This window comes from Nelumbo nucifera, chromosome 5 (assembly GCF_055504915.1).
Source record: "Nelumbo nucifera cultivar China Antique chromosome 5, China Antique-T2T, whole genome shotgun sequence".
Lineage (NCBI taxonomy): Eukaryota > Viridiplantae > Streptophyta > Magnoliopsida > Proteales > Nelumbonaceae > Nelumbo > Nelumbo nucifera.
In genome coordinates, this window is record NC_142653.1 from 5,098,261 (window position 1) to 5,110,986 (window position 12,726).

General features: G+C 39.0%; 1 protein-coding gene across 5 annotated transcripts in view; it reads right to left on the minus strand.

Moving 5' to 3' along the window:
* TOR (target of rapamycin) overlaps window positions 1-12,726 on the minus strand; it is a 134,816-nt gene that overhangs the window by 76,641 nt on the left and 45,449 nt on the right. For all 5 annotated transcript variants that reach the window (XM_088888344.1, XM_019196265.2, XM_010247311.3 and 2 more), the window contains exons 17-23: window positions 10,450-10,552; window positions 10,180-10,362; window positions 10,013-10,105; window positions 9,867-9,902; window positions 8,809-8,907; window positions 8,616-8,714; window positions 8,335-8,497 (exon numbers count right to left, since the gene is read on the minus strand). In XM_088888344.1, the coding sequence (XP_088744470.1) occupies window positions 8,335-8,497; window positions 8,616-8,714; window positions 8,809-8,907; window positions 9,867-9,902; window positions 10,013-10,105; window positions 10,180-10,362; window positions 10,450-10,552 (776 nt within the window). The remainder of the gene's footprint in view (window positions 1-8,334; window positions 8,498-8,615; window positions 8,715-8,808; window positions 8,908-9,866; window positions 9,903-10,012; window positions 10,106-10,179; window positions 10,363-10,449; window positions 10,553-12,726) is intronic.

Below are 12,726 nucleotides of genomic sequence, written 5' to 3' on the forward strand. Positions count from 1 at the left end.
TTCTCTCTCCCTCTATCTTACATTAAATAAAATAGAAGCTCTAGCCTTGTTCTTTTTCTCTATTACTTTCTATTTTGAATTTTATCATATAAAATTATAGCCTTCTTTAGTGCTTATTTGATATGAAATTGCTCTATTAAATATTTATTATATTACTATTGTTTTTGAAAATATTGAAATTGATAAATCTCTAATACTATTGTCCTAGGTATGATGATTTGCCATGTTTTGAGGACTTAATGTTCTTAACAAGAAAACCGCTATTTTTTCAGTTAAAATGTTCATGCTGAATGGCATATAAAACTAGGGAATTAAGCAAAATTTAATTTTTCTAATGAAATTCTTATCACCTAGGTGTCGCCTAGACAACTAGGCGACCAAGCACCCCACTGTCGCCCAGAATCTCCTAGACACCTTGACAACAACGTTACTGACATTTATCTTTCTAGCACTCCCAAATCCCCATAGATCTTCAACGGTTCAATCCCACCTTTCTAGTTCTTTTGCCAGCCTATGTATTCCACCTAGTTCTCCTATTGGAGCTGGGTTTATCGATGTTTAGACCCGAAAAATGGAGTAGTTCTGTTCTTCTCCACATAGATCTGGAGCCTAAAGGTGTAGTCTCAGGGGAGGAGGATTCCACCAACTAAGTTCCCAAGGTTTCCAGCACATGTTCCATCCCTACATTGACTCTCCCACCTACCTTGAATTAACATCCCTACATTGACTGTCTAGCCAAGCAAGGGGCAGCTAGGGAAGTTATGTATTGGGAACAACTGTAACTTATTGCTTTTGTTTTCTTCTTTAGTGGAGAGATCACAGATCGCACCTCTCCAAGGGCTGCTTGTATGTGCTAATATTTCCAAATTAATAAAAGGTTCTATTTATTTATCAAAAAACAAACACAATACCCCCAACAGCAGGTGCAACCATGCAATCCAAAAAGTAAGGTTCAGAGCTATAGACTAGGGGGGAATCATCTTTCCCCAGAACAGAAGAGAGGTGTCATCCTCCTCAAAAATGTCAGTTTGGGAATTCCCAAGCTTCTGGGTTCACATCCATCTGTCAGAATCCAGCAATTCTCCTATGCCACCCCTCCACTAGAGGTTTCAATATAAAAATCACACCCTGCTATGTCCTTTTCTTTGGCAATCAAAGTTTTTTATAAAAGAATGAATATTGTACAGCGACTGTGCACTCTATGTCTCAAAGTAGACCATCCTACAAGCCCATTATATCATATTAAAATAAGTTCCCCATTGGAACTTTCCACCAGAATAGATGATCCCTTAGGCTGTGTTCAGTTTGAAAGAAAAGGTAGGGAAAAGAAGGGAGGGGTAGGGAAACCTATACAAACCTGGTACAGGTTTTTTTTTATCAATAACAACAAGATTTATATTAATGATTTAAAGATAGATACAAGATGTACAATATACACAGACATTGAGAGAAAAACAGACTTGTCTCTCCCCCACAACCTATAAGTGCTACAGCATTGCCCAGAAAATATTCTCCCGCTCCGCCCCTTGCTTGGCTAAACTATCTGCCATAGAGTTAGCAGACCGCTACTTTTGTTAACCATTTGAATTTCTTCTTTAGAGAGTTAAAAATCCACATCCTTTGATCATTGCATCGCAACCAGCTCACCACCAGCTTGGAATCTCCCTCAATTACTAATTTTCTGATGTTTAACAAAGCTGCTCTTTGTATTCCTTCCATTGCTGCCAACACCTCTACTCTGGGGGAATCTCCTTCCCCTACTGGTCCTGAGTAAAGTGCTATAACAATACCTCTCTCATCTCTGAATACACCTCCTATTCCTAAAGGTTCAGGATTACCCATACAATGTCCATCAGAGTTTCATGAATCCCCTATTCCGGCAGGCACATCAGGGAGAGTGCAGAAGTGTTGGGGTGTAAAGTGTCAGGGTGGCCATTGAATTACTTAGGGTTACCATTAGGTGACAACCCTATGAGGGAGAGCTTTTGGAACCCGGTGGTGGAAAGGTTTGAAAAAAGATTGGTCTCTTGGAAAAAGAATTACCTCTCTCTTGGTGGAAGAGTTACACTAATTAAGGCCACGCTTGCTAATTTACCCATCTACTTCCTGTCTGTGTTCAAAATCCCAGTGAAGGTATCTAACAGGTTGGAGAAGTTGATAAGAGACTTCTTGTGGAAGCCGGGAGAGGAGAAGAGGGATCATAGAGTCAGCTGGGAGGTAGCGTCCAAGAGTAAAACTTGTGGTGGTTTGGGGCTCGGGAATGTTAGAAGAAGGATTATGGCTCTTCTAGGGAAGTGGTTGTGGAGGTTCCCCTTGGAGAAGGAGAAGCTATGGGCTAGAATAGTGGCAAGTATACATGCACTGGAGCACAATGGTTGGGATGCTGGAATCAAAGCTAGGACCACAAGCTTTTCTCCTTGGAAAGCCATTCATGATCTGCTTCCAGCATTCTCCCCCAATATCAGGTATGATCTGAATTCTGGTAACTCATTAAAATTATGGGAACAAACTTGGGTGGGGAATGCCCCTCTAAAGGATCAGTTTCCTTCTTTGTATGCTCTATCTGATCTTAAAAATGAGCCAGTTTCATCCTTCATTACCCCGTCCTCGTCCAATTCTGGGCTTGGATAGAATTTGGGTCTCAGAAGGGCCTTGAGGGATTCAAACTTTGCTAATATTTCGAGCCTTCTTAAACTTCTTGATAATATTGTCTTAGACCCCACAAGGGTGAACTCTAGAATTTGGACCCCTATCCCCACTGGCTTCTTTTCTTGTGCTTCCTTTTTCAAAGTCCTAAGCCAGTCCACCAATCCTGTAACACCCCCCCCCCACACTTTCCCTGTTGATGAGGTTTGGTGCGGAGCAATCCCTCCTAGGGTTGGTAGTTTTTGTTGGGAAGCCTATCTAGAAAGATTCAACGCTGGTGATCTACTCCAAAAGAAGCGACCCAATACTTGCTTGTCACCCCATTGGTGTGTTCCATGTAAAGCGGATGGGGAGACTGGTTTTCACCTACTGGTGTCTTGCCATTTTGTGAGGTCAATTTGGGAATGGGCTTTTTCCCTCTTTGGGTGTAGATGGAACCCTCCATCAGATCTGCAGGGCCTTTTTTCCCCTTCTGTCTTCAGGTAGCGTAGGAAAAGGGGAAGGACTATGTGGAGAGGTTTGAGGGCTGCAGTATGTTGGACAATATGGGGAGAAAGAAACTTCAAGATATTCTCAACGGCTGAGAGAGGGGTGCAAGAACTAAAGGCTATCATTCATTTTAGGGCTGTACAATGGCTGAAATCTTTGGAACTATTCACAGGTTACACAATGGATGACATGCTGAGGAAGTGGGGTGAAATAGCAAAGTGCACACAGACCAAGTAAGTAATGAGTGTGTCTTGGACACCTCCACCTGCTGGGTTCATGAAATTAAATTTTGATGGGAGTAGTAGGGGGAACACTGGACAATCAAGGACTGGAGGTGTCTTTAGAGATGAGAATGGGGTCATTTTTGCTTTGTTCTCAGGCCCAATTGGAGTGGGTGACTCCCTTAGAGCTGAGATCTTTGCAGTTATGGAAGGAGTCCAGAAAGCCAAGGAGATGAACATCAGAAAACTCTTAATTGAAGGGGATTTGGAGGTGGTGATAGGGTGGCTTAATGCAAACAGCAATGGTTTATGGAGGTACAGTAATTAGATGAGGAAATTTAAGTGGCTGGTGCGGGAGATGGAAGTTCAAAGGTTTTGGGTCAAAAGATCAGCCAATTCTCTAGCTGATGGTTTAGCTAAACAAGGGACAGAAAGGGATTCAATGTTTTGGGCTAAGTTGTAATTTTTGTCTCTACCTATTCTTTTGTTTTCTTGATTGTACTTGGAAGATAAGTGTGTTTGTTTTCCTTATGTAACCTCTCAGATTCAATAGGATGTGAACCAGATGATGTGACAGTATAGATTAACAAATCATCATCCTCCCCCTGACTTGAATGAGGAGTAGATGGAAAGAAAGGTGTATCTTCTAGGAAATTAACATCACCTGACACAAGATATCTGTGAAGAGTAGAACAATAACATCTATACCCTTTTTGAACACGAGAATACCCAAGAAAAACACACTTCAAAGATTTTGGATCTAGTTTGGTAACCTGAGGACGAACATCCCGAACAAAGCATTTACACCCAAATACCCTAAGCTCAATAGGAAACAGTGTTTTATTTGGAAACAGAACATGATAAGGAATCTTACCCTGAAGGACAGATGAAGACATACGGTTAATCAAAAAACATGTTGTGGAAACTGCATCAGCCCAGAAAGGTTTAAGAACCTTCATTTGAAATAACAAAGCTCTTGCAGTTTCAAGAAGGTGTCTATTTTTCCGTTCAGCAACCCCATTTTGAGATGGTGTATCTACACAAGAAGTTTGATGAAGAATGCCATGCTGAAGCATGTAAGTTTGAAAGGATTCTGACAAATACTCCTTAGCATTATCACTTCTCAATATTTGTATAGAAACATTAAATTGAGTTTTAACATCAGCACAGAAAGCAAAAAAATGAGAAAACACCTCAGAACAATTTTTCATTAAATATAACCATGTTATACGAGAGTAATCATCAACAAAAGTAACAAAATACTTAAACCCAGTTTTGGACTCAACAGGACACGGACCCCAAACATCTGAATGGACTAATTCAAAAGGAGCACTGGCTCGTTTATTGACTCTAGGACTCGAACTAAGACGATGGTGTTTAGCAAACTGACAAGACTCACAATTTAATGACGACAAACTCTGAAATTGAGGACAAATTTGCTTTAACACATGGAGATAGGGGTGGCCCATCCGACAATGTGCTTCAAAAGGGGTTACAACTCCAGAACATGCTATGGATCTTGGAACTTGTGTATCAAGGATGTAGAGACCTCCAGACTCATGTCCCTTACCAATAATCTTTTTCGTCGTAAGATCCTGAAATAAACAATAATCAGGAAAAAATGAGACAGCAATTAAGGGTACGAGTGAGTTTGCTAACAGAAATTAAATTAAATGATAACTGAGGTAAACTAAGAACATATGACAAAGGAAATGATGGTGTTGGACTAATTGTGCCAGACCCAATAACACAAGATGTTGACCCATCTGCTAAAGTAACAGGAGAGGTAGACTTATGTGACTAAAAGGTAGAAAACAGACTTGAATTACCTGTCATATGATCTGTAGCTCCAGAATCAATGACCCATTTTGAAAAGGAGGAAACAAGACATGTTTACCTGACTCGACGACGGCAGTAACAGGAGTAGATTGAGGTTTCAATGATTCTTGGTACTGAGCAAATTTGGCATATTTATCTGCAGATATCATAACAGACTTCTCAGAAGTATCCGTAGTGGATGCAATATGGGCTGACTAAGTTTTCTTATTCTGCAACTTCCTGCAATCCCGCTTCATATGTCCTGGCTTATGACAGTAATGACACACTATCTCTCCTAACTCCTGTCCACGAGTAGTATTCCTGTCATAGTTACTTGACCTACCACTACCATTCCTGTATTGTTGTCTCCCTGATTCAGATGTATTATTGCGGCTGACAAGGGCACTACTAGGTTGAACAGGTGGAGAACATTCTGTACGAAGGACCCTACTGAAAGCATCTTGTAGAGAAGAGATCTCTGAACTGGAAAGAATCTAAGATTTAGCAGTCTCAAATTCAAAAGGTAGGCCAGCTAAAAAACTCATAACAGCCATCTTTTCTCGCTGAGCTTGTTGAACAGTCACATCAGTACTAAACGGAAGCAACATATTAAGTTCTTCATATGTTTTCTTGAAATCCATGAAATATCTTGTAAGAGATCTATCACCTTTGTTCGCCCTATAAAAGGCTTTGCACACATCAAAAATGCGGGAAATATTCCCCTTTCCGGAGTATAAGAACTCTAGATAGTTCATTAATTCCTTAACAAATCCACTGTGAGTGACTAAACCAACCACCTCACTTTCAATGGAGTTGTGTATCTGCAAGAACAAACGGGCATCCTCCCTCAACCAAGACTTTGAGTCATCATTAGGAGGGTCATCGGTCAAATGGTTATCCATAGCAATACTCAGCAAATGTAGTTGAACAGTTTTACTCCAATCCAGATAATTAGAGCCATTAAGCTTATGCTCAGTTATTTTTTACATCACTGGAACAACATCTGACATAACTACTGAATTCTTGTCTGCCATAATCTCAAAATTCAAATAAACAGAATATTTTGAACACCGAAAATCAACAAAGCACACCTGTTGAAAACACCGGAATGGATATGCACGTAACAAAGCACAAATATGTGCTATACAGGATGAGGTGAGCCAAAAGACAACGACCGAAAAAATTTTCCGATGACAAATGCGCCTCCTCATGCCAGCGCGTGTGACTGTGGCAAAATCTTCAGGTGGTGCGTGAAACACGCACAGGGCTGCTGACTACTGGACTTTGCAGAGACTAAATGCTCTGACTGCTCCAAGGAGGTGACCCGAAACACCCAGAAATTTTCCTCTACCTACTGTTTACTTAAAAAAAAAAAAAAACAAAAGGGCAGGCAAAGACTAGATACTCTGATACCATGTAAAATAAGAGTAAACAGAGGAAGAAGAAGAATTTGTTGTATTATTCATCAATCTCGTATGTATATATACAAGTTACAAATTCTATGTTAGGAAAGAAGACTAATCAAATTCCTACAATCAAGGTAAATCATATCTCCCTAGTATTTACTTCCTATTTTAATTATACAGTCTGTAACATCATATCTCCCTAGTATTTACTTCCTATTTTAATTATACAGTCTGTAACAATCTTAATGAGAGGGTGTCTAGGTGGAGTCCATGGAATATTTGCTCTTGTTCTCAAAGTTGAGGATTCTGCAATGGTTTGTCAATTCCTAAAGATACCATCAGTAGAAAACAAGCAAAGCTAGGCACAGTTTTCACACAAATATAGGCAAGGTATTTAGGCTTTTTCCGCATAACTCAGATACTGCTGTTAGCTTTTTGTATTTGTGCTAATTGTCCTCCATGTCTGGCCTTACAAATTGACTTAAACTTGCACAGACCAGCCATGATTACAGCCTTCCACTTCAATCCTTATTCTACAATTCCCTCATAAATTCAATAGGATCTCTTACCCATTTCCTCTGCATCTGGTTGTAGAATCCTACCATTACACCATAATCAAATATAACATTTAGCCTTAGCTTATACCTGTAAGGCTGTAACAAGTGCTATTTTCTGTCTAAGCAGCTTGTTAGTCATCAGCTTGGAGCATTAAACTATTTTCATGAATGTTGTTTGCACCATTAGAAAGGACCCATGTAAACTAAGTGGACTAAGCAGCTCATTTTTTTGCACCACCTAACTAGTTGCCTAGTAAGTCTCTAGGGTGCAATTTTCTGAAAATCATTTTCATATTGTAAATTGTAGAGAAAGCTGAATCAAATTGAATTGTGAACAGTATCGTAAACCATAAGATTATGTATATTTTTCACAACTTGTCAAAAAATTAAAAATAGACATGCTAAAAGGTTAAATATATATAGAAAAGTAATTCTACCCTAACCATAACTACCATATATGTGCCTAAAACAATAGAATCCACCACTTCTACAATGTAAGTCTAAGATGATATAATCAAGTTTGACTCGAAAGTCAAATAATCCACACACAATGGCTATATATGATGGAAAATCATTTTTTTTTATAATTTTTATTATGGAAAATAATCTCAATATATAATCTTAACTAACAATAATAAATTAATTTCTAATTAGTTTCTAAAACAAATTGCCCTTGACAAAACTAAATATAAACAAAATAAAATGACAAAGTAGAGAATTAATTCTTAATTGAATTGATTTGAATCACAATGAATCACAAGAATCATATAAATTGTAAGATTTATAAATCAAATTGTAGGATTTAAAGGATTCAGACATAAGATTCAAAATCAAAACCCTTGGGGGACTCATGATTCAACTTGTGAATTGTATCGTAAATCGTAAGATTTTGATAACATTGCTAGGGCAATCTTAAATACCCTGTTGACCAACCAGTCAACAGTCAACCCCATGAGGGAATGGGTAGAACTAGGAGCAGCAATAGTGAAAATGATAAATCAAACTGAACATACAAACTTGTTTACATTTATAATTCAATAAGACAGATGTTTCAGGCAAGAGGAAAATAAGAATTTTTAGGGGGAATATAAAAATAGAAGTATAATAGGAGGAAACACTTCATGTGGAGGTTAATGCATGCATTCATGTGCTTGTTGTGTGTATAAACAAACAATACCAGGTTTGAAGGATACAAACCACCAAATACTTCAAGAGTATGCAAGATGTCATGAACATAAGTATAGTCATTGCAACGTTCTGCATCAGTCAATACTTGAATACAACATGGAAGAATAACAGGAAGATATGTTCTGAATTCATCATTGAGTGCCAAGCATAGTTGTTCCACAAGATGCAGAATCTGCAAAGGAAATATCCCCAAGTAAGATGAAAAGATAGTTTCAATATAAAATGTGAAGTTAGATCATTTTGATGGTTTAACAACATAGTAGGAAGTTAGGCCAACAGAAGCCACTTACTGGTGAACCATGAACAGGGCGGTTGGTAGCAGGCAAGCTGAATGAAGACCACAGTTCGGATATAAGAGAAAGCAAGGCAGGCAAATATTTACGCACATGCTGCAAGAACACAACCAAACTGTAACTATATCCTCTGATGCCCATAAAACAGAAATGTGCTAAGTAGAGACAAACTACTAAGTTCCACTCCTACCTGTCGTATGATGGACACCAAAGTTCCTAGCTTCCAGGTAATAAACTCCTTTAGACCATCTTCACATGTCCGTACAGTGTGGAAGAGATCAGGTAGAACCTGAAAACCCAGAGGAAATAACCACTTCATGCTGTAGTTAAGCATATTGTATCTAGTCATGGTTTATTATATCAACCAACATCCTACTTCAAATAACATGACATATTGATATCAAGATAACAAGATGCACTCACCTAGGTATGTGTGGACAAATGGGGAAAGATGGAAGGACCAGGAGGTTTTCTTGTGTGTATTTAACCACTGTATAAAATTGGTATAGTTTCCATACAAGTTTTGCACCCTAAATCCATCTTATGGGATCATGTCTAGCAGCTCTTGCCTGTCTATTTTATCAGAGGATCATATCACCATCACCATCATCTAAACCTTGTCCCAAGTCCCAACTATATGGGTTCGTCTACACGAATCCTGTTTCACCATTCCATTCTTTTCAGCATATAAAAAGGGCAGCCCAGTGCACAAGGCTCCCACCAATGCAGGGTCTAGGGAGGGACAGATGTATGCAGCCTTACCTCAGTAGAGGCTGTTTCCAAGATTTGAACCCTGGTCACGCAGGTTGCAATGGAGCAACCCAACTGTGCTCTCAGCATATCCATCATTAAATTATGGGCACTCAAATTTTGGACATGCTGTTTCTTGACTGCCCAACACTCCTCTCTATACAACAATGCTGGCTTTACAACTGTTTTACTTAAGAGAATCTTATAACCAATTTACTACAAGAGTGAGGAGCTATCCACAGTTTTTTGTTTCTTTCCTATTAACTTAGGGCTTCAATCAGGTTCCCTGTTAAGATCGTTTCTAGGAAGGGACACCATGCAAACAATACTTCGGATACAATATAATAATTTTTTAAAGGAAAGAACGAATATAGTTTCAATATCAAAATAAGGTGAGTTTCCTCATATGCTGAAGAAAAGGAGAAAAAGTAACGATATTGCATTCTCCACAATGAAGGAAATTAAACTACAAAACCAAGCATAACAAAATGGACTTACCTTAGGCAAGTATGGAACGCAACCAAGGCCCATTGACTAATCCCGCAAGATAAGGGGTGGAAGGGAGTAAGAAATACAGGAGTCAGAAATCAAAGGCCAAAAAGTTTCAATGAATTTTATATAAAGAGACAGAGTAGTATATGTACCTTGAATATGAACATAAGAGATCCAACCACTTTTTGGTGATAACTAGAAAGTGAAGGATCACGAAGAATACGCATAAGGGAATTAATGGCAACCTGCAATCATAATCAATATTATAACAAACAAGAAAGAGAAACCTTTCTTTCTGGACTTTCTGTAATATAATTACCGTAGAATAATAATCCTCAGATGTTGCAAAAGATGGCCAAAGGTCTGTAGGCAGCTCATCCATTGACCGAATATGTTGGCCAGTATCACTTGCTGCACGGGTAACTTCACCATGTGATCCTGGCAAGCTTTGCTGATTGCGCTTATGCACGTGTGGATCCAAAGCACCCATAATCCCTAGAACCTGGTGAAAAATCCAGCATAAGTCAAAAGTGGAACATGAAAACAGTGAACAATATACCTCTAATAAATCAGCTCATAAAACAAATACCTTTAGTACTTCTCGTCTAGTGGACCACGCCAATTCACCATTCAACAATTTCAACAGTAAACCAAGCAACTGTGGGTACTCGTTATATGGAGCAATCACGTAACTGTCAAATGAAAAATATCAATCTCCACAACCCAAGACTTCAAAATATCACCTATCAAGGATTTTACTTATAATGATTCACAGCATCTATATAATCTGCAAAGATCAATTTATTGTATAGTCAAAACAATTGGGTTTAGAGCAAATCTCAATTACATAATGTCTGAGACCAAAGTTTTTTTTATGGGAAATGGTAACTTTAATTAATTCTTTAAAAAAACTTAGTACAAACTGTCACCATCAAAAACAAGGTGACCCCTCATCAATATTACAAACAGGCCCAAAAAAGGTTCTGCCTACTAACTCCTTGCTTTGCTAAAGTATCGGCCATTGCATTGGCTGATCTCCAAGTCCATTTAAACCAGACTTCAAGCTCCCTTGTTAGTTGCATAATCTCCCTTACAGGTTGTCTAAGGGACCAGAAACCTAAGCTGTTTGTTTGCATCCAATCTATTACCAGTTTCGAATCTCCCTCCACTTCCAACTGCTGAAAACCCAGCTGTTTATCCAATTTGAGCCCCTGTAGGAGTGCCAGAACTTCGGCTCTAAGAGAGTCCCCCAAGCCTATCGAATCAGAATAAAGAGCCAGGACTTTTCCTCGCCCACCTCTAAAGACACCCCCCACCATATGACTAACTTTCAAAATTTGGCAACCTCCATATGACTAACTTTCAAAATTTGGCAACCTCCATATGACTAACTTACCCCCCACCGCCCAAGGTGAGAAACCTAATATCAAGCCATGCTGGTTTGTTCAACACTCATATAACTAACTTTCCACATCCCATGTTTGGCTAAAGCATCTGCCAAAGTATTTGCTTTGGCTTTTAACGAAGCCAGTTCATCGATGGACGCTCTAGCAACAGTATACTCATCTGGGGTATGCTGCCTGACGCTGGTTTTGGTCTATTTGGTCTGAGAGGAATACTAGAAATTTTAAATGCAAATCCTCTCAAATAGATGAAGTTATACACACCATGACAGCAACGATTCTTTTGGGCAAAGGCTTCTATGATATCAACTGATGCCCTTCTTTTGTAATAAACACCATACAAATTTATTTTGGGGGTATCTCTCCCCATGTACAGCCACACTGGGTTGGGTTCTCCCATCTCATACAATCAATACAATATACTTTACTTTTTCAATAAAAGAAAACATTTTATTAAATAATAAAAATACAGAATGTGATAAGGTATCACCCACAACTAGGCCCAAACAAGAAAGGAATAAACCCAAGACCCAAGTATCAGTACCTCACCAATCCTTATACAAGCTTTTTCCTTCCCAGCCTTTAAACTTCAAAAGCCCAAAATGTTCCCTATTACCAAGACCTCTAACCTACAAACAACCAAAAAAGGAAACAAATTCTTCCCCTAAGCCTTTCAACCCAAACCAACCATAATACCTAAACAACCAAAGCCCAGACCTCAGCATTAGAACTTTTCTCACTCAAAGCAAACTTCTTTTCCAATACCCAAAAAATTTTCCTCACAAAATTTTCCCTTCCTATTTACGATAAACAAATAATTTGCTTAATTGAACCTTGATTTCCACTATCTTTTCCAAATCCGCATTCTTTTCTATTTTCTTTACTTTATCAGCAATCACTTCCTCTTCAGCCTTCTTTTTGAGCTTCAGAATAAGACCCGAAATCCTTCTTTCCAACTTCAATCTTCAGCATAGCTGGAATACTACTGTTTCCAACTGAGCTCTGCCTTTTAACTCTGGACTTCATCCCCCTCCTCTTATAAATCCTCTTGAACTTACTGCAAGGACCATCCCTAAAGAGACCTTCTATTAGGACCCCAACTGCAGACACAAAAGCCCAGGCCCAAACAGATGGGGTCCTGGTATCAGATAAAGAGAAGATAAATATAGTCCAGCACCCAAGCTCTCCTGTTCATGCTATGCCAGCTTATTGTCACGGGGTGACATAATTGGGCACTTGGCTAGAGGTTTTCTAGATGCTTCCTGAGGCTTCGAGGCTGCTCCAGAGCGTTCTAGGGTGTTCTAGAGTATTCTCCATGTGTCTAGAAAGGACTGGATGCTGGTGGAACCTTCCGAAACCTTGTGGAATGCCCTAAACTGGTCTGGAGTAATCTAGACTTGCTCTAGAGTGTTCTTGTACCTTATAGAATAGGCATCCCCTAGAAGAGTGTAGAAGGTACAATG